Here is a 22,574-nt window from a genome sequence, read left to right as displayed (position 1 = left end):
GGATTTTTAATCACTTCCAGGTGCCTCAAAGAAACTGCACACGCTTGTTTACTATAATCATTCTGACAGAAGAATGCATATAGGAGGGAACATGTTTTTGTTTTACTAATTGGAATGTTTAGGACATTGCTGTCAAATGAAGCGCCAAAATACAGCTCTTTCTGGATGATTTACCCAGTGCACAATCAAGAACTGTGAAATGAAGTTTTCCCATTGATCTGTTCCTCAGAACTTGTTTTATAAAGAAAATGAATTGCAAATATCCTCTAAAAGCGACTGAGTATTAGATCACATCAATCTCTCCAAATCCAGTTGCTATTTTTTCAGCTAGGGGCCTGCTAAACTGGCTCCGGGCTTTAGCTGCATAGATGTCAGCCACCCGCTTAATGCAGTTCGGCGTAGGTAGTGGAAAACACTAAACTCACAAAATCCTGCTTGCGCTCTAACAGTGAGCCTACAACAACATACAATGCTGAACTCCAGCCTGAGGCAGCTCTCTGGTAAACTCCACCGTTCTAAACAAGGGCATCAGCAAGGGTGTGACTTCTTGAAATCCAGACAGATTTTCATCCTCAGTATATCTAGAGTCGATATCATCATTGGAAACTATCAGCTGTAGAAGAGTTAGGGCGTCGACTATCCTGAAAAATAGACTCTCGGCTCCCTCTGGTGGAAAAAGTAATTTTCTGCAGAACAGTTTAAGTGAGAAAGCCTTGCTTCTGCTACAGGCCTCAAGGCCATGAGATAATTGAGACAGTGAACAAATCCCAAAACCCCCACTCACTTCGGACTGGAAGTTCTTAGAACCTGATGTGAAATTTTATGACTCACAGGGCAGCTGCACAAGACAGTGCACTCATCGAGTTCCAGCTGTGGAAGGTGGCCAGGGGAGCCCTTCATCTTTCCTGGATGGAGCTCTCCAGATATAAATTATGGTACATGAGAACACTCACGAACCATACGATAGCCCCAAGGACTAAAGAAAAAAAACAAACAAAAAACCCACAACACAAAAACCACACACCCCAAGTGAATTCGAATATTCTCCCCATAGTAACCAACTTCTAAGCCCCATAAGAAGACCCTTCACCAATGGGAGTGGAAGCACACTTCCAGGGCACGTGGAATGTGAAAGGGCAAGGTCATCACCCCCAACATGCCCAGACAGTGAGGAAGTCTTTCAGTCGTACTTTTCTGAATTCTTACTGCCAACAGAGCACAATGTCACAAACAGAAGCAGAGCACAAAGCCCTCAAATCCAAGCCTGCATATCTTGGTCTTAGACACTGCATAGATTAATCCAACCAACAGTAACGCTCTTTCTGAACTTCAGCATAACTCAAACCTCCTATTTTGAAAGCCCTAGTGAAGAGTCTAGTACTAACGCCAAAAAACTCTTCTCACTAGATATAGTTGTTCCCAGTCTACAGGTAAGTGTATTAACAAAGGGACCCAGCTTCCTCTGCGTGCTCTGCACCAGCACAGCAAGAGGTCTAGAACTGCGTCACCATTTGTCTTCACCTTCTTGACAGCAATGAAAATTCAAGCCAGTTTCCACCACACATACACTAGATATATTTAAGGTTATTCTATCCTTTCCAATCAAAAGAAGTGTATGACTCTAATCAATCATACAAGACATTTCTGCTTCTTCTCCTTCATCACAAAGAGTGGAAAGTAATTCCTGGAAGTATGCCAGCTACTGTCACAAAAAGTCAGTAGACAGAAAGTACATTTTTGTTTCTCAATAGAGAAATCAACAGCTTCACTGTAATTAAGCACACAACAACTAGTTGTTCTGACAAATTCTTTGTAGCTCTTGTAAACAGAAACATGAGTAATGATCGCTGCAATCACAAACACACTTTTTTATAAAAAGTCAGTATTTCACACTGCCACAGAAGGAAGACTTATAGATCCAATGAAAGACAGACAGTAGAAAAAAAGTATTTATTATAAAACACATTATTCAATTTCACAGCATGGGATTAAGACCCATACTTGCTCCTAGGAAATAGCAGAGCTGAGTAATCCTGTGAGAGCAGGGTAGCAGGCCAGGTCTGCAGGTGAAGTCTACTGAGAACAGTAAAACACTCCACAGCCAGAAGGAATTTGAAGGTGGGGAAACAAAACAAAAACAACAACCAATCAAACACCCTTGGAGTGTTTCGTGCAACATTTTTCAGCAGAGAAAAGCTATAAAGGCTAAAAACTGGGCATGAAGCTTTGGGGCCATGTATTCAAACATTAGAAAGACCAACTTGTACATGTACGACTTTATCTATGTGTGTACAATTAAAAATAACTTAATTACTAAAGATTTTTCTCCAAAAGGGCATTTTTCTACTGGCTGAAGTGTCTCACAATGACTGCAACTCCACCAGCTTGGCTTGTTGACTTGGAAATTGGCCTGCTTTCAATCTTCTGCAAGAACATCAAGTCTGCTTATGTAGCTCTCCCAAGCTGCCTTCCTGTACTTCTCTGCTTCTTGAAGACGGTCTGAAGCTGCCAAGATGCCACGTCCCACAATAATGATATCTGAACCTTTTTTGATAATAACTTCCTTGGGGCTTAGGTACTTCTGTCCAAGGTTATCACCTGAAATAGAGACACCATTTATTTGTTTTAGTTTGTACAAAACCGTATCTACTAAAAACCTTCAATGAGGTGCTGGAACAGAGAACAGGTACGCTGTTCCAGCTCTCACCCTAACAATCCACAGACATAACTAGAAACTGTGTCGCCAACTAATGAACAATGAAATTACACCCATCAAATTTGACAGGGAGCGTCCTCCTTTTTCATGATTTGTCAGTCACAATACATGGAACGGTTACACAAAGAAATACCTATCAGGATTATAGAACTAAGCCTCAGCCTTCTTAAAACAAGACAAATCCCCAAACATTCGTATAAAAACTTGTGATATCACTTCAGGTTTCATAAGAGAAACACATCTCCCCTACGTGGTTCAGTGATAACCTGTTTAGTCAGTGTAAGACTTCCAACTCATTTGATACTGCATCTGTATCAGTATCAACAGTTACAATTAGACTTATGTATTTATTTAAAATCTTTTTTTCTACTCCTCTGAGTAGTTGTACATCTAACCTAACGCCTATCTGAAGGCATTTCGTATGTACTAAGGACTGTGCTTTATGATATGCACAGACCTCAGCACAAAGCTGCACAGCCTGCTGGTTGCCTTTCAGAGCTCCCAGGGAAGGGATCAGCGTACCCAGAAATACAGAAGGCAGCCCGTAATGGCAAATACAGACTCCTCCCACCAGAGAAACAGCAACCAAACCCTTTCCAGAAGTCACATTTTCACTGAAGGCTAGATCACTTACTGTAGTTACAAACAGACTATAAGTAATTCAGAAAAAGTTACCTCCAGCTTGCAGCTGCACCCCTGGAGTTAAGTGAAGAAATTCCGGTTTATTACTAACTCTAGATCCAGATATGAATCCAAAAACAAAATCCGAGTTGTCTTCAGCCATCTGTACCTGAAAATCAGTAAACAGTTACAAATGATATACCTAAAGTTAAGCTTGACTAGCAGTCTGTTTCTCTTCCACCCTTTGACACATTAAGCTGTGCAGGGAAAGGGTATGAAACGCCTGTTCTTGCTTTACCAATGTAAAGTCACCCAGAGCTGACTCACCCCGCACTGGCCATGCTGCACTTGCAGCCAGGAACGTGAGTGTTATGTTTCTTTCTACATTACAAATAATACAATGAATGAACTTAAACTAATTGGAAATTCATTGCTTCAGAAAAAAGAAAAAAAAAAAAAGGAGGGGGGACAACTGGCATGTTTACTAGCATTCACAGTGTGAACTCTGACCACTTCACACCACCAGCCTACAGCTGCAACCTTTAAAGGCCACACTGTCAGATTCCTGAGTCTCCACAGGAAAAGAACCGCGCTGTAATACTTAGACCTGGAGAGACTTTTGGAAGTGCAAATATTGGAAGCACACAAAACCTTTGTGCCTTTAGCCTTAAACAAGTCTGCCTACTTACTGCAGCTTTTGTGTATTCACCCGTTGCAAGTGAGCCTTGGGAACTCATCTCGGCAATCAGGAGACAGCCGCGCTGGAGAGGAAGACCTACTTCCTTCAGACCTTTCACAACTCCAGAGCCTGGAACCACATGGGCATTAATGATATCTGACCAAGATGCAATTTTGAACACACCACCTGAGAACATGGATAGCACGACACAGAAAAAGTGTTATTAGAAACGTATTAAACAGGAAACACAAGTTAAACAGAACAAGCTGCAGGCTAAACCATTCCCATTTTAAAAGACAGTTTTACTATCGAAGCTTGACAGTTACAAGTTCAGTCTCATCAGACAGTCTAACCACAAAGCATGATCTCTCAGTTTTACTTTTCACAAACACTTTTTAGTATCTCACCTTTAACATTCATTGAGGCATTCATGGCAACCTAAAAATTTACCGTCACAGGTGTTACCTTTCAATACAGTATGCAGATCATATGGGATATATGGATCAGAAAAAAAACAGTTCTACAGTTGCAGATGCAATATCAAATGAAAGCCGCAGTGAGCACACAGCAGCAGGCTGCCTTAAGAGGCCACGCTGCATTCTTCTCATGGCAAACAATGACTCAGAAGTACTTGCTGAGCACAACCATAGATTCCTAAAAAGGTTTAGGTCGTAAGGGACCTCTAGAGGCCATACCCTCTCAGCAGGGTTAGCTTCAAAGCTACATCAGGTTGCTCAGGGCCTTGTCCCCTTGAATCTTCTCCAAGGCTGGAGATTCCACAATGTCTCCTGGCAACCTGTGTCAGTGCTGCAGTTACACACACCAGCAGCACAGTTACAGTAAATCGAGGTTGATGATAATCACCTTCATATTGATGTTTCACTGTGTTTCCAATGTCCGCGAATTTCCTGTCTTCAAAAATCAAGAATTCATGTTGATCTGCAAGCGTTCTCAACTCCTTTACTACCTCCTGGGTAAAATCATTCAGGATGTCTATATGAGTCTTCAGGACACAAATGCTGGGGCCCAGGGTGGCAGCTAACTGCAGCAGCTCTTTGGAGCTGGTGACATCAGCAGAAAGGCACAAGTTAGTTTGCTTCTTTTCCATGAGCGTGAGAAGCCTGGCTGCAACAGGGTGTACCCCCGGCAGCTCGGCACGAGCGCTGAAGCTCAGCTCTTTACACAGTCTCTTCACAGGAGCGGGGCCGTTCTGAGCCACTGGCTCAAACACATTTCCCTGAATGAACTTCTTCACCTTTTCAACCATCTCCACAGCCACTTCTCCCCGCTGCTGGAGAATTTCCAACACCCCAGACAATGTGCACACAGAGTGCAGGCGAATTCCACATTCCTCTAACCTGGCCTTCCCACCCTGCTCCCTGTCCAACAGCACTACGGCATCCGTGACTTTTAATCCTTCTTTCTGAAGGACTTCTGCAGTTTCCAGTACACTAGATCCACTTGTTACCACATCTTCAATGATCAAGCATGTTTCTCCTGGATTAACGGTGCCTTCCACCAGCCGTTTAGTACCTTAAAAATAAAAGGCAAACACTCCACTAAATTAAGAAAGTTTATAAGACCCCCCTTCAAAAACATTAAAATATCAAAAATTTAACTTGCTATGCTAATATAAAGGTCATATTTGTTCTACATACAAGCATAAGCTGCAGCATATCCTGAAGTCCAATGGAAATGGACTTCAAGAGAATAGGAATTTCACATTCACTGGCAGTACGGAGAGGTAATTTCTTTAGTTATTATCCGGTACCAGTTATCATAGTTCTTACCACAGCTCAGTCACTGTCTTGTAATTAAATTCATAAAGATTGTTACTTCTCCAAGTGAACAAAATACTCCTCTACATTTCCAGAAGTTGTTCCATTAACAAAACTGACATATTGTCAACTGCAAAAATTTTAATCTTTAGGTAAGATGACTACAGAAGTTTATTATTGCCATGAATTGAATGCTCAGAATTACAGTTTTCTCCACTTATTTAAAACACCTTTAAAGCAGCCAAGTTATTGGTACTCCTCAGCATACTTCCTGTTTTCCACAGGCATTATTCAGAGTTTAATATGCCTGTTAGAACAATTAGAAGGAGTAAAGCCCCAAATGCCTTTGCCCTAACCAACAGGCACACGTCCATGAAAGGCCTCCTGGGGAGCAACAACAAAGGGTGCCGAGCTTTCCCAGGAAGCAGCGAGCAGCAGGAGAACATTATGCAGCAAGTGCATCGTTTAGACCATGACAGCCTAGAGAAGGAGCATATGTACAGCTTTGCAATCCATGTGACACCGGAAACCTTGTGCCAGGCAGTTAATTGCCATCACAATTGACTTGTCCTTCACAAGAAGGAACAGCAAACATTTTCATTTCTGGCACACTGACTAACATAGGAGTAACATTCAGTTGTGACAAACATCCTTTCTAATTGAATACTGTTGGAAGAGGATAACTTTTATCATATGCTGAAATCCAGTCGCTACTATAGGTTACTATTTCAGCCTTCTCTCCTCCTTGCCTCCGCCAAAATCCAACTACTGGTTCAATGGGTAGAGAGCTGACTGCTTCTCACCTGGTCCACCTTGCCCACTGATTATAGGGCTACAGGATTAAGAAAGAAAAAGTGGTTTGAGAGGTAAATGAAGATGAGACTAGAAAGGTTCCTCTTCGAAGCGATATGCAAAAAGTCCTGTTTGGGGGTGAAATGTCACACAGGTCTCAGCATATCAGAGAAACGAAGTTATAAAGCTCAGTTTCTGAAAGAGGCCAATAACCATGAACCACAGTAATGGTGCCAAGGAAAAGAAACACTGCTGAATTCAAAAAATAAACAGAACTCTTCCCCCACCCCCCCACAACTCCAAACCTGCTACAGCAGGATTCAAGCTGCCCCTTAATCAGCAAGCAGCTGGGAGAGCCTGACCAGGCTGGGATGCTGTGAGACGTACATGTTTTAGGGGGAAAGGGTGCTGCTTTTCGATTGGGAATAGTAGCCTTAAACTGTAAAGGAGACACCACACATTACAGAACCACAAAATACAGTCATTTCAAAAATAAGACAACAAGTAGACATAAATTCTTGATTTGAAGTTTTTACCATAGTCTTTCGCTTCCTTCCTCCGTATAAGCATTGGAATCTGATTTTCAACGCAGATAATTGTGGCCAATGGCAGTGCTGTGTAAGGAACGCCGCACACGCAGTCATACTGGAGACCAGCACCTTTGGCTGCTTGGAAGAGAAGATCTGCAACCTGAAAAGGACAACCAGGTGTTTCTTAGGAGTCAGACCCGAGCGATCACGACTAAACACGCCTATTACCAAAGGAAGCAATACAAGCGCTTGAAAACCTCTCTCCTTTACACCATTCGCCAGTCGCTGTCCCTACAGCGAGCAGACGGCCCACCTCCACCCGGCGGGCTGCTGGCCAGACGGCCGCGGCCCCGGCCCCGGGACGGCCCCTCCCGAGAGGCGCTCCCGTACCTCCCCCTCCCCTCCTTCAGCTAAAAGGAGCTCAGAGAGACCCGAGACCTCCCGGATGTCGCATGGGCCCTGAGGCACGGATAAGCGCGGCCTGGCACCCTGAGCCCTCTCCGCCGGGCAGGACCCGGCCCGACCCCTCTCCCCCCACACTGCCGCCGCCCGGCCCCAGGTGTGTGGGGGAACCCCCCAGCCCCGCACCTGGCGGAGGAGGCGCGGGTGCGAGACGAGGCGGCGCAGGTCGATGTAGACGGGGGAGGCGCGGCCGCTCTTCAGCACGAAGTCGCCGAATCGCAGGGCGCCCGCCTCGCGCAGCGCCAGCGCCACGCTCCCCGCCGCCGCCATCCCGCCCCGGCGCCGGGAGATGACGCAGCAGCGCGGGAAGGGCTCGGCGCGCGCCGTGCGCGTGGGCGGGAGGAGGGCGGGGCGGGATGCGCTGAGGGGAGCGCGGTGGCGGGGGAGGCACAGGCCCCCGGCGGGACTTATCCCCGCTGTCCCCGGCCTCAGGTCCCCTCTTCCCGGGATATGGTGCCCAGCCCCGAACGGTAGAGAGCCCGGCTCCCCGCGGCCCGGCCCCACGCCGCAGGGGGAGGCGTTCAGGGTCTGCCCCGGCCTCCCCCCCGGCAGCATCCCTTTCTACAGGGAAGCAGAAACCGCTGCTGCAGGGGGGGATGTTGGTGTTGATAGTTATCATCGAAATTAAAGCTAACCATGGCTCTGTAGTTAAGTTTTATGTACTGGGTCCATAGTTAAAGATGATTGTAGATAGTTGCTAAGTAGTTGCTAAGGAGAGGATCAAAGGGAATTGTTTGAAGGAACACCAATAGTCTAATTATTCGGTCTGCCTGGGACACTTAATACCTTAAATGAACATCTAATCAAAGTGCTTCTACAAACAATGCCAATTTGGCAGTGAAAACCAGAGTCCAGGTGTCATTAACTGGACTGTCTTCATTATAACACTAAAACACACGCCCACAGGTCAAGAAGACCTTCGCCCAGGTGAAGACCCTTCCTCCCTGCAGATGCTATGATTGAAGAGAATGACACAGCAGATATTATAATTATATGTAAATGACTAACCAATTATTGTAACTGTGAGAGTACTGCCTTGTAGCTTTTCTGTGTAAATATAACAAGGAAACTGGCATGGGCTGTGTTTGATTTGTGGAAATCCACCGAGCACCCAGGCCTGAATAAAATGCGTTATCTCCCCTGTGTGCGAGAACTAGTTTATGGCACACTGGGCAACGACTCCACTTTTCGGACAACACTGTGACCAGAGACTTTGTGTTTTGGGGTGACTCCCGAGAGGCTGCTTTGTTTCTGGGTTGACCTGTGCAAGGCTCAGAGTTGGCCGATGCGGTGGTCCCTTGTGCTGGTTTCCTCTGAACATCCCTCCAGTAAATGTGAATAAAGTGATGAGCAAGCTCTGAGTCTTCAAGGCCTCGGGAAGAATGCCATACGAGTGAAATAAGACTGACCCGCTCTTCTCTGAACAATTGTATTTAATCGAAAAAGCCCAGAAACTGCATCATTAGTATACTCTATTTATAGGAATGCAAGGACAGAAGATGTACAGTTTGAAGATACATCCGTAGATGATCGTATATACTGCAGTATAGTAATAACAACATGGGACAGCAAGTAATCACCTCACAACAGTACACATGAGTGATTAGACTTACAAAGGAAATATTTACAAACTTACCTTTACAAAACAACATTGTGGGCATACAAAATGAAATCTGCAATAAAACTGAAGATACATTTAAGGCAGACCAGCAATACACTGAAATAATTAAGGCTGTGGAATTACTTTGCACCTTGAAAATGCTGAGCTGTTAGCAATACTGTTTCTTTTTTCCTCCTTCAGTTGATTGTTGCAAAGATTGAAAAGCTTCCAACTGTTTGCTCTCATCTCAGTGAATAAATCTGAGATTTTTATTTATTTTATTTTTTGCACTTTCTTTTGCATTTGCCTTCCAAAAGTGACCATCAAATTGACCTCAGTGGCAGAGCAACGCTGAACAGTTTAGTAGAAAGAGAGGTAAAAGCACCAGCATCAGAAGTTGGACATGAAGGTGAGATATGGCTTGAGTAGAGATGTTGGTTTTTCACTAGCTCCATAAGAAAGACTACAGTTACAGCGAATATTCAGCATCCTGACGCTATGGTAACACTCACCGCTATACAGATCCCAGAATGAGAATTCATCACTTGATGGCAGTGTGCAGTCAGCCTAGTAAAAATGGGATTTTATTTTGTTTCCTTGGGAAAGCACCATTTTCTGATGGGACATGAATGAATGAGCTGGAAATTAAATCCAAGCCCTGTGTTAGAGGAGAATCTACCTCTGCAGTGAAAGGAACTGAAACAAAACCAGGTGGTTAGCACCTGTGCGCGTTAATTATCTGTTAGACGTTTGTATATACAGACTAGCCTTTACATCTGTCTCAGAAGTTTATATTATCTCAGGTCACTTGATGCAGTCCCCTCATTGCAAGGGTATTAAAATATGGTTATATATAGTCAGGTCTTAATGTGCGGTTCTACATTTAGCCTTTATTCACGGTATCCATAACAAAGGCCTAATAGCATCATCAGAAATGCTAAGGAACTTCACCAAAGCCACAGAGCTTGTACAGGTCAGTTGAGGGCACAGACTTTGTCTCAGCATTAACTTAGTTTAAAAGCAAAATACTTTTAAAGATAAATGTTACTGAAAAAAATAGGGTCATCTAAAGTAAAAGGGCAGTAAGACTAAACAAGACGTGTTGGTACAAGTAGGAAGAGGGAAATTTTGTAAATTTTAAAGCCTGGGTTGCTTTAAGAAATTAAAGTCTGAAACCCTGGACTGGCTGCGTGTCATCCCCATAGTAACATGCATTAGGTGCTCGGCAGCTGGGTGGAAAGATGGGGATCACCCGCAGGGCAGCAAGTGCTTGGGGCACCCAATGGGAGATGACAATGTTACATGGGCAATCAGATTTCCTAGTCAATGACTAAGAGTGAAACTACCTGTCCTGGCTGCTCCAAGTGGAGTGGAGAGAGAGAGAGGCGAATTAGTTTCTCATTTCCATGTGCATTCTTTAATTGTGGCTGTCTTAAATAATGAGTGCCACATGTCACCATGCTCTCCGGGCTGTGTTTCGCTGGCCTTCTTGCTGCGGCCTGTCACCTACCCCAGTGCTGGGGTGATGCTGTGAGCAAGCGTACTTTGATGTCAGCCCAGGGCAAGACCACCATGAAGATGTCTGAAGGTGGTGGCTGTGTGCGTAGTGCCAGTCTGCACCAAGCTTGTGATGCTCCATGGCTAGTATTACTGTTGGTCATTCTAGCTGGTCTGAAGCTGCCACAGAAGCTAGGGGGTGCAGCTACCATCACACCTTCACTCTTGGGAGTGAAGTCTTGGGAATACCCTGAGTGGTAAAGCTGCAGGTGGAAACCTTCAGCTGCTCTCTGGGGAGCTTTGTAAGGGCCTAATGGAGATTTATGAGAAACTGTGTTTCCCCATGTTTGTTACAGGCAATATTTCATGCACCAGACAATCCAGTAGTTGGAGAATGCTGCAAAAGGGGTTGGCTGTGGTGCTTCTCGCCCAGTGGGCTCACTCCAGGCCTCCTTACTGAGCTTCTGTAATCTCTTTACAACAGAATTACAGTTGCACCTCCAGCCCTCCCTTGACAAGGAATCTCTTCTTTGAATCTGAGCACCAATTCCTAAACATGTATCCTCTTCCAGCCTTTTGGGTTTCGCTTTGGTTCCGCCCCCGCCCCCGGCCCCGTTATTTAGTAGCAATGAGAGGCTTAAATATCTCCTTAAACAATCCAGCTTTTCCCCCCTGTGCATCCAAAGTGTCTGCTGTTGCAGTTTGAGATGCGAATGCAGGAGGTAGGAAAATAAAATGATAAATAACTCCAGATTTCATGTGATACATGAGAATTTGTTTGTATTAATGCCAAGCAGAAAGACTGTGGCTTAAACTGTACCCACAGGCCTAATAAAAGCTGTGGGTTTTATAAACCACACTTCCATAAATATTTTTTTAAGGGCAGCGCTATCACAGCACAAAGAGCCAGCTTTGACAAACAGGAAGGAGTACAAACAGTCCTGTAGTGAGAAAGTACCTGAGGCTGGTGCTAATTAAAGACACCCCTTGATGACTGCTGTCTGAAGAAGTTTTGGTTGCTAAGAAATCACATACTTCACACTCTCGCTTAGGATGAGAGTCTGGTCTTTGTCTAAGAGGTGCTGCTGGATTGCTTAGAAAATGAGCTGCTGCACTACAGAGGGGAACTGAGATAGGTTTTAGCTGATCCAGAAGGCTTAGCCTTCTGTGAACACTGTCTCTTTCACACCTTTCCACAACTTCCCCTGTATTAGACCTCTCCACCAGCCACACAGCCTCGTACACCTCTTCTGGCTCTGCTGAGACACCCAGGCTCGCCCTCCTAACTGTGGCTCCCCGACCTCAAGGCCTGTTCTTGTATTGCACGTACGCGGTGCTGAATGTTGGGGTTTTTTTGCTGTGTCTCCTTTCTTCTCCACTATCAAAATACCGACCACTCCAGCGTACTGATAGAGAAGGGCCGGGTCTCCTGCCTACCCTGAAACTGAGCTTGGAGGTGGATCAAAGGGCTAGCAGAGCCCTGAGAGTTTAACAGTACTTGCAGAGCATCTCCACCACCTGCTGGCAGAGACAGCTTTTGCTCCTGCAGATGTATTGCAGGCTCACAGTGCAGCTATTTGGGTCTTACATTAAATGTGACTCTTGCCCTTACAAGAGACTCTATACTGAGCACACATGGTCAGATCAAGCCCTTTTCCTTAGGAAAACCTTTGGCAACAACTGACATTTCCCATTATAGGCACAGCAATGGCACTCAGCACGGAGACAAAGTCCTCGCATGCCAGGGGGAAAAAAAATATCTTTTTCATCGTCACCCTACAAGGCTGTAGAGTTTTGTGGTGCAGCAGCAGGATGGGGAAGCCCCAGCCGGGGAGGTGTTTCCCTTCCCAGTCCCACTGCTAGAGAGGAAGATTTGGCCAGTCTACAAACTGCTGATTTGTCGCTGCAGACTCCCTGCGTTGGTTATATTTAAGGCTGGCTCCATCACTGTAACATCAATATGGTGATGTTGCAACTTGGCTTGCAAGAGAGAAATGTTTTAATTGTGAATATTTTTTATTTTATTACAAATTAGGCTTCGGGCATAAAAATTTCCTCACGAATGCTTTAGTGATGAGGTGCTAACGGTGGCTGAGAGACGTTTACAAGTTTGGAAATGAAACAAATGACATACTTTAGACACTGAAAACGATTTTCAAGCTGTAAGCACACGGATGAACTCACCACTCCTACTGCACTCCAAAGGCTTAGATGGACTTTGGGCCAAGCAATTCTGAAGCTAGAAATGGAACAGGATCCTTTAAATATATATATATATATTTATATGTATGATACAATATATGTATACTGAAAACCTGTGATAGAAAAAATTGTCTTCATCATCATCTAGTTTACAGATACTGCAAAAATTGGACACAGCCTTTTCTCAATGCACAGGTTTTGCAAAAGATTTCTGTACAGTGTTTATAAAATGCTTTTAAAAAAACCCATCGTAGTCCCATTGTGCTTAGTCAAAATCAGCTGTATGCTCCAATGAATTCATTGCCTTAATCGTAGCTCTGAAAGGTACTGCATGTTGACTTGACACCGCAGAAAACCCAAGGATTAACATGGGATTTTGGTCTGAGCACTAACACAGCGAGAGTGTATCTAAGCCACGCCACCACAGAAGCCAACCCAGCAGTGACTAGGGCCTGATCTTGCATGTCCTACGCAGGCAAAGTCCCCACCGAAATCATGGCAGACCCAGGCATATGGGGCTTGGAAAATCCATCTGTTAACCTGGAGCAGGCTTCCAATGATATCAGCAAAAACTGACTTCAGTGCAGTTCTGCAGTACACGCTAAGGTCAGCCTAGTCTCACTCCCCCGACTATCCTACTCCTAATCTCTCGTACATTTTGAAATCAGTTCAGCAAGATCAAGAGGATTTCTTATAAGGCTGCCTCACAAAGATTAAGGCAACTACAATTTTGGCTCTCATTTCCAGTTGGTGTTTGCTTCCCATGGTCCTGTTTCGCGGTGGATGCGACAAGAGCACGTGTCCCAGGAGGAGCCCGCCAAGGGGAGGGAGCGGGTACCCCTTTGCTTTGGTCCCGAGGAACTGGGCAGGTACTGCCACGTCTGCAATGATTTGTACTCTGCAGTTAGGGAAGCCACGTGAAATGTAAACGCCGAGTACGGGACTATGTACAGACAGTTCTGCTTCGTGCCTGCTTGCTCCCTGCACCTTGCCTCAGCACCAGCCATGTAGGACCCCAGGGAGGGAGGCATTATGTGCCTGGGTTCAGCCTGCTCATCAGGAAACTCTTGACGCTGGGGACCGGGTGCACGTCGTACTGGTGCCTGCGGCGCTCAATGAAGGAAGCCAAGCGGGAGGTATCCAGTGGGATCTTGGAATAGCTGCTGTTGTGCGGTTGCAGCCACGGATGCTGTAAACAAGTGGCTGCCGTTGGCCGTCTCCTGAAGTCTTCCTGGAGAATTACATTGATGAAATCCCTGGCGGCATGACTCACATCGGAGAAGTACTCGGGTGGGAAGCTGAAATCTACTCTGCACACATTGATACAAGTCTCCTCTTTGCTTTCATCCAGGAATGGAGAGACACCACTTAACATGACGTAGGTGAGGACCCCAATGCTCCAGATATCTGTGCTCAGGGAGACAGGAAGGCCTTGGATAACTTCAGGAGCAGTGAACTCCGGGTTTCCAAGCAGGTGGTGGATGTGGTAATGACCTGTGATCTGAACCGCATCTTCCAAATCAATGATCTTGACACGAGGTACCGGGATTCTTAAATCAATGAGCAGATTTTCTGGCTGTTGAAAAGATAATAACAAAAACTTAATTATATTATATTTTTGCAAATAAAATGTGTAGATTTCATTTAGGTTTAATAGCCAATCAAAACTCGCATTTAATCAGATATGTGAGGTACAGATCAGGAGAATGAATGACAAGGAACCAGCTCAGCTGCTGTTTACACGGCTGTAAAGTCAGATCAATGCTGAAGATGAAATGACAACATCCTCTTTTGCACTAGGGCAACGCACTGGGATTTTGCACTTTGTCCCAAATAAACACAGTTTATTTTCCCAAACTAATCTGTACAGATTAAGAGCACTGACAGATTTTTAAATTTTGATAAGATTTGTGTGTGCCTGATACAAGTTTATTTAGATTCCATTTGCTCACATGACAACTGGCTACATAAATGTGCATAACTTGTAGCAGAAATGTTCTTCATGAAATAAATGTTCAACTTTGCTTCCGCTACCACGCACCCCGGGAGGACCTCTGGTGAGTGCCATTACTGTCGCTGACAGTTGACGTGGATGGAGCTTCCAGTGTTCCCATATGAACACCAGCACCAGTCACGACTTCCAAGCCAGTGTGCAATTATATTTCATCCCAGTTGTTTTCCCCTCTGTTTTACCAACTCTTTTGGGTATTTAAGATCTTTCTCAGTGGGAGATACTGAGCATTGCCTATACACTCCGCTCTGGGGACGTAACGTGGATTTTGCTTCCTTTATTTGCTCTGAGATGATTTTTTAATTTACTTCTTTCACCCTCTCTAGACTTACTTTTCTGTCCTATAGCCCCTCATCCTCATGCATATTTTACTGGTGCCTCATGGCTATATATATAAAGCAAAGTTCACTACTCTGCTGTTCCATTCTCTCTGCTTGCTCTTCTCTCGTGCAGTCTGCATTGACAAAATCAACATGTTCTTGAGCAGGATCCTGGGAGAAGACAGTTCATGGCGAGGTCTCCTGTCACTACCAGTGCATCTCCTGTTTCCCACTTAGCAACAGAAGGTGCTTTATTTAGCATCCCTCATTCAGGAGAACTGTAAATAGGTCACAGAAAATTGGCTTCCCACCTTGTTTCTGGGAAGTATCTTATGATCAAATAGAGAATTCAGTGCAGTTTCTTACCTCCAAGAGATACCTACTTTTTGACAGGTCCTATAAATACAGCAGAAAATACAAACAATCTTACTGAAAGAAGCCAGGTTGATTTAGCCTTTTGGGACTAATGCTCACATGAGGTACTGTACAAAAGGAATCTTTCTTTTTTTTTGTAGTGGTAGTAGGCAGCAGAAGAATGAAAGCGTCACTTCATCTGACATGCCTGGGGGTTGGAGAGTTGAGAAGAGACCTCCTTGGAGCCAGACTGTCCACTACACAAGAAAGTTAAACTCATCTCTCATTCTTCATTTTTAATTGGCATTTAAGTCTGAAAAAAATCATAGATTATCTGATGTCCCTGGCAACCAGAATCAATGCTGCAGATCACAAAACTCAAAATACTTGATCATAACTTCAATCGCTAATTCTTTGTCATCCAAGATAACTGGGATGTTGGTGAAGACAGCAGCACAATGCTGAATCCAGGACAGTACGGTGCCTCCTGCCATGTGCACTAACAAAAGGAGGTTCAAGCTGTGCTAATCTAACTGAGTGTGACATCAGGGAATGCCTGAATTTCTTGTCCACAATGCAGCTTGTTCTTCCTCTCTCTCAGTTCCCCTCTCAGGCTCTGCAGCACAACACAGCGTGCTGCTTTCCTTTGCCTCTGCAAGCCCTCCCCACCTCCTGCTCCCCTCCACACTCCTTTTCCCCTTGCTTTGGGCTCTCCAGGGAGAGAAGGAGACACGTGCTCCTTCTGGCCTGCCCTGAGCTGCCTGGGCACAAGCCAGCTCTGCTCAGGAAGCTTGGTAGCTAAGTCAGTACAGGTGTGAGCCTAAACCGTGACCTGTGGATTTATCTTATAATTCCTCTTCAGTCAGATGCTAGTGACATCTCGCTCGTGTCTCAGACATCCTCCTCCTCCATCATTAAATCCAGAAAGCTCTTGAGAACAAACCAGTGAATCAAGAAAATAGGTGCATCTCTTGTCTGAAGAAAGCAAAAAGACTTTGCGCTGCAGGCCAGCAAGTCCTTTCTCTGCTCAATAAGTCTGAAAGATAGTCCTTGTCCCTTTAGTGATCATCTCTTTGGGGTACAGACTGCACCTCCTCCCTGTCTGTGCAGCTGGGAACTCTGTGCCAGGGCACTGAATAATAGCATCACTCTCTTTTCTTCTTACCTTTATGTCTAAGTGAGCCACTCTGCAATTGTGAAGATACTGCAAGGCTTCCATTGTGTCTCTTATATAGAAAGCGACTTTTTCCTCCATAAGTTCATCGTGGTTCATTAGATAATCTAAGAGACGACCGTCATCCATCCTACAAACAAATCAAACCCTGCACATGAAAGATCACATGATATCTCTAGGAACAGTTAATATTTGAAAACAAAATTGCAATGGAAACTTTGTGACCTAAAAATGGAGGAAACTAAAATGCAAGACCTGATGAGTATTTAATGATATCTCAAGATACTGCAGGCCACGGAAGTGGTAGAATGATTAATCCTCAATTGTTATCTCCGGTCCTTGAAATATTTAGCAACAGTCTCAAAGTAAACTCATTTGCTTAAGGATGGATTCAATAGACGGAGGCAATTCCTTTGAAAACAGATCCTCTTAATTGTTTGGATTCATCTATTTATTTATAGAGCTAGTTGCATAATGCAGAAAAAAAATCACTGACATTTTCAGCTGGTAATATGTTCTGTGGGAAAACTAACCCAATAAAAGTTTTCCACCTAGTTTTATTTATCCATCTAAATAAACAAGCAAATAGCCCAAATATACTTTGTTGGATATACTGTAACAAAGAAGCATTTTGGATCTCAGTTGCTATTTCTCCTTATAGGGGCAAGCATAGTTGCTACACAGCTCTTTTCACCAAGAAGCATTAGAACAATGTAGGCTTCAATCTAGCTAAAACACATTTACTTGAATTTAAAAACTGGACAAAACTGCCCAAATTCATCTGATGCTATTCAGTGCGACAAACTAACTGGTGATGCAATTACGCAAGCTTCACCAGAGGAGAAAGCAGTTTTATTTGTCCCTCTGAATCTTATCTATCGTAAAGAAAAGGCAGTGGAAGCTCTGCAGAAAATGGGTATTGCATTTGACATCACAATCAATAAAAAACAGATGACAAAATTTTTGCCCCACTGAAGTCAGGGTGAATTTTGTCCTTGGCTTTAACAGGGCTGTGATTCCTACCCAGACACTTGAATTCAAGCTCCACGTACTTACAGTTCCAAAACTAGGATGTAGGAAGTAGGAGACTCGTAGGTATCATGGATAGTGATGTACTGAGGATGCTGTAGGTGCTGTAACAAAGCTGCTTCGTGTGCCGCCTGCTCTTTCTTTTTCATTTTTTTACTAATGAATTTTACAGCAACGTCTTTCCGGGTGGCTTTGTGAACGCATTTCTTTACTATGGAGAATCGTCCCCTGAAAAAAACCCAAAACCACAGAATAATGAAGGAGCCTCATGAATTAATCATGCTTGGTTTTCAATGCAATAACAGACTGATTTTCAAAGTGTTATTTGATTCGGCACATTAATATTTCACAAGGAATCAGACTTATTAGTTGTTCATAACCTTTTCCAACAAAAAGCCTCCACCTCTTACCCTGGGTGTAGAGATTCTTTGGGGATTAGCAAATACTGAGAGCAAACGGTGATGCTTTGCTTTGAACAGCCAAACTGATGTCCTCTAATAATCTCCCCTGGGTTCAATTTGCTGCCACTTTTACAGGTTCTATCTCTTTTTTTAGCTGTGGGTCTCCCTTCTCCAGTTGTTTTAATAGAGAGCCCAAACTTTCTCAGACAACTAAAAGAAAAGCTTTGTTAACTAATCCCTAACCTATCATTTTGTCTCACTGTTTCAGGCACACAGTAATAAATTAAGAAAAAAGCTGGTGCAAAAGTATTTAGGAAATTCATACAGACTAGTGCCTAGTACCCTTCCCAAAAGTAAAACTACTCAGTGAAATCATGTTCTGAACTTGACCTCTTATCAATACATCACTTTTCTTTCTATAGAACCAGAGAGATTCCTATCCTTTCAGCCCCAGAATTACTTGCCTCTGATCTCTGAGATGAAGAACTAACTGCATTAACCTGAATTGTTTGCGTGCCCCTTATCTGTTGTCTGCTCGGAGCACTGAGGGCTGACACCGTACGCAGCTCCTGCTTAGGCTCCTGTTCAATTGACCGTCCCAATCAGCAAAGCACTTCAGTGTGTGACTGAAGTCAGTCACATGCCTAAGTGCGCCGGCAAACTCAGCCTTTGGGGTTAAGCATATCCAGAACAAGCAAATTGCCGTGACTTCAAAAGCTCACAGCAAATCAAAGATGTCAGAGGAGATACCAGCGAGAGCTAGCAGTGGCTGTCAGAGTTTTGGCTGCCTAATTGTTCATGAGTTTGCCAAGTTGCAATCTTCAGATCGCAACTGATCTTGAAAGACAGGATTTAGTTCATATTTTACTCAGTCTGTATTTTAGTCAGTACTTAATGTGCAATGGTCTTTAAAGGAGCAGCAGTTTTCAAGTTAACTACAAAAAGCAACCTAAACTTTCTTCCAAGGAAAAAAGCTCCAAGCCATTGTTCCGGTGTTTTAGTGCAGCAATAAGCATGGTTAATATTACCTCCCAATCTCATGCAGCTCTGCATAAGCGAGGTCAAAGTTTTCCTTCCATGAAATAGTGGCACCATCAGCAGCAGAGTCTTTGGGAGAACAAAGCACATTCAAGAAAGCGTAAAGGTAATGACAGTTTCATGTAGACTATAAACTGCATATTTTAAAATTATATGAGACTATATTTCTCAAACAAGCAAACATTACAGCCAGGAGTCCAGTTTCATACTGCTGAGGCACAGCTCCAATGTGTTGCACCACTACAAGCCAGAGCTCCCCAGAGGAAGGTATGGATAAGGTGGATTCAAATCTGTCCTCACAATTTAGGGCTGATAAGGGCCACACGGACAGTCTAAGGCATGTCTGTGTGTAACTGGGAGGTAGAGCTATGCCGTGTGAGCTCTTGTTTCATCCAGCACAGGTTATCCAAGCCAGTCACAGTCCTAGTTACGTACTGAAGCTACAAAAACATGGGGAACATGGGCTCTGCTTACAGCACTACCGGGGGTGAGCTGTACCCCAAATTCCTGCAGCACCATGCGCTGGGGGCTCGCCTCCATCACAGCCTTCCTACGCAGGCTGCATTGCTTTGGGGGGTACATTTTCCAAGGTGACCTGCAGACCCCAGCTGGGCTGGCCAGCAGAAGCCCTTGGTGGTACCAGCAATGTGGAAAGGCAGGGGACACACTGGGCAGGATGTGGAGCCTGTTGCCCAGAGATGAAGAGAAGAAATGGTCTTGGGATAGAAAGAGGGACATGCTAGGAAACTGCAGTAGCTTCTGTGATGGAGGGAGGCTGTGAGCCCTGCTGGAGGAGCAGACATGAAAAGTCTTTCTAGTGGCAGGAGCTGGCTCTGAGCATCTCCCAGGCTATTTCTTGTATTCCTACCAGGTCCAGGATCAACGTTTTTATCAGGACCCATCAAAGCACACCATACAGGTGGACACCTGCAGACACCAGCCCCTCCTCGCTGTGTCCTACTCACCGTACTCCGGAAGCCTTACAAATTCGGATGGGTCACTGGGCAAGCTGATCCCCCAGGGATTGCTGGCACTCACTCGAAACTGATACTGGCAGCCTGGGGCCAGATCCTCAATGACGAGGTACGTGTCCAAAGTTGAGGCTACCGACTGCTGCCAGACTTGCGAGCCTGCATTTTACGGAGAAAGAAAAGGAGAGCTGAAGGAAACAGTCTCAATACGTGAACTCAGAGCAGAAGCTTTCTCTACCCAACTCATGCAGTACTCTGGGAGGTTAAAACCCCCTGGGTTTTCAAAAGGCAACATTACATCATACTGATGTAGTTCTGTTAAACCAGAACTGGACCATAGGAAGCTATTTTGTGTTGCAGACACTTTCCAGTCTGGCTACATGAGGGAAGAAGGAAATGTCCCTGACTTGACTGATAAACATGGAAAAATCACAGCCCAGGGACAAGTTGATCTCTCCAGCAGTGTAGCTGTGGCTGGGTACTACAAGTGATGTCTCAGGGCAGCGTGATAAGACAGGAATGGAAAGCTGATTTGATGACAGCTCTGCTGTGAGAGAATTGGTAGCAGAAATACTGAAAAAAAAAAATGGACAAGGGAGTCCTAGGTGAAGTTGAGACAGGGTGTCAGAGCAATCAAAATGCTTTTGCAGATGAAGTCTTTCAGCAGATGTGGTGGCTGCACCCGGAGGTGCAGGAGGAGAACCAGCTTTCTGAGGCTTAGTATGGGCTTTTTGCAGCTGAGCAGGATTGCAGCAAAGAAATGTGTGAGACTCATGTGTTTCTGCTCCTAACAGAAACCAAACCATTGCCTAACATTCGGCATCCAAAGGAGCAATACTTTATTCATCTGCACAGTGTCACAGAACAGAAAAGGTCTCCTAGGACACTGATCCCTGTCACAGCCTATGGTTTCTTTCAAGAATATATAAATTTTTATCTTATTTTAGTAAGTTCATTATTTACCATGGCCCATATATTTTGTGTGCGCTGTGGGCAAATTCTGATTGCCAGGTCTTGCAAGGTCAAGGCTGGTTTTACAGGGAAGAGACAGTGATTCCTTTGGAGTGGGAGGAATGCTGAAAACTGAAAACACTGCTGCTTTTTTTGCTGCTTGTTTTGGTGTCTGTTGTTAATAGAAGAGCTTTTATTCTTTCACAGAAATGCCAGTCACACTGAGGGCACTGTGAGGGTCAAGGCAGAGTATTTGCTAAGGGAAGGTATTAACATGATGGAGTGGTTAAGTTTGCACGTTTACTAACATGAGGTAGGATTTTTTGAAGGATGAAGGGGAAAAAAACAGAGACCACATACCTAAGGCAAGGTTTACTACCCAGGGACCCTCACACTTTTGCAGGAAGAATGCAAAAAGGGATGTGAATAATTTCAAATGCCCTTTTCAAGAGCACATGCCTGTGCTTATTGGGAAAACAGTGCATTTAATGCCTATTTAATTCTTCAGGGGAAAAGGATGGTTGGATTTAAGAACAAATGGATTTCAGAGGTGAGCTTGAAAAGTATGCAGGCACCTGCAACTCTACCCAGATCAAAAAAATAATGAGGCTGCTTTGTTTGTGCATTCCCAGGAAACATCCACCAGAAAGGATGGATACCATAGTGGCAGAATGCAAATGACGAAAGGATGCCTTAGTGTTGTTTTAGCTTTACTTTACTTGCCATAAGTGACTGGAGGGAACAGAAAGGTCTGTAATATATGAGAACTTGGACTGGATGATAGAAAGGCTTCTTGTGGCCTTAGACTCTGGGATCTGTGAGCAACAGCTAGTGGCACTCCAGTGTTGGCAAGGATGCTTTTGGGACCTGGTGTGCCATAAAGGAGACAGTTTGTTCTCATTCTCCCAGCCAGCGAGCACAGCTCAAACCTCTTACCTTCTTCTCTGTACTCCACAGTGTAGCCTGAAATGGTGCAATTGCCTGTACTGGATGGGGGTAGCCAGCGCAGGATCACAGAGGTGCAGCTTCTCTCCTGAGCAATGGGGCGATTTGGGGCAGCTGGGACGCCTTGGGAAGAGAAAACAAGCACCAAGTCTGGCATCACGTCAACGAGCGCTAATGCTTTATTCTGAAGATCAGGTGCATCAGGTACATGGTCTCACAGTACTACAGGGCAAGGGTAATATCTTCTTGCTCACGGCTGGTGGTCAACTGGACTGCAATGCCCCAGGGAGCTCCCTGTAAGACCGGCCAGGAGAATTGCCCTGCAGAGGATCTGTCTGGTGGTCAACTGGACTGCAATGCCCCAGGGAGCTCCCTGTAAGACCGGCCAGGAGAATTGCCCTGCAGAGGATCTGTCTGGTGGTCAACTGGACTGCAATGCCCCGGGGAGCTCCCTGTGAGACCGGCCAGGAGAATTGCCCCTTGGGTGCAGAGGATCTGTCTGA

General features: G+C 44.7%; 2 protein-coding genes across 10 annotated transcripts in view; both read right to left on the bottom strand.

The window, feature by feature from the left end:
* Nucleotides 1–1,931: 1,931 nt before the first annotated feature.
* UMPS (uridine monophosphate synthetase) lies at nt 1,932–7,904 on the bottom strand. Its single transcript, XM_074595690.1, has 6 exons — nt 7,705–7,904; nt 7,123–7,276; nt 4,881–5,549; nt 4,027–4,202; nt 3,392–3,506; nt 1,932–2,598 (listed from the first exon to the last, which is right to left on the bottom strand). Exons 1-6 carry the CDS (start codon nt 7,846–7,848, stop codon nt 2,417–2,419), a joined length of 1,440 nt encoding a protein of 479 aa, XP_074451791.1. The 5' UTR covers nt 7,849–7,904; the 3' UTR covers nt 1,932–2,416.
* A 5,875-nt stretch (nt 7,905–13,779) lies between these two features.
* Nucleotides 13,780–22,574, bottom strand: part of KALRN (kalirin RhoGEF kinase) — a 522,320-nt gene continuing 513,525 nt past the window's right edge. For all 9 annotated transcript variants that reach the window (XM_074595384.1, XM_074595391.1, XM_074595388.1 and 6 more), the window contains 6 exons: nt 22,063–22,194; nt 20,170–20,334; nt 19,195–19,273; nt 17,793–17,993; nt 16,728–16,866; nt 13,780–14,453 (listed from right to left, as the gene is read on the bottom strand). In XM_074595384.1, coding sequence (XP_074451485.1) covers nt 13,908–14,453; nt 16,728–16,866; nt 17,793–17,993; nt 19,195–19,273; nt 20,170–20,334; nt 22,063–22,194 — 1,262 coding nt within the window. In that variant the 3' untranslated portion in view covers nt 13,780–13,907. The remainder of the gene's footprint in view (nt 14,454–16,727; nt 16,867–17,792; nt 17,994–19,194; nt 19,274–20,169; nt 20,335–22,062; nt 22,195–22,574) is intronic.

Source organism: Larus michahellis, chromosome 7 (assembly GCF_964199755.1).
Source record: "Larus michahellis chromosome 7, bLarMic1.1, whole genome shotgun sequence".
NCBI lineage: Eukaryota > Metazoa > Chordata > Aves > Charadriiformes > Laridae > Larus > Larus michahellis.
The sequence above is the reverse complement of the archived record's forward strand: the minus strand, read 5'-3'. Positions and strand labels throughout refer to the sequence as shown.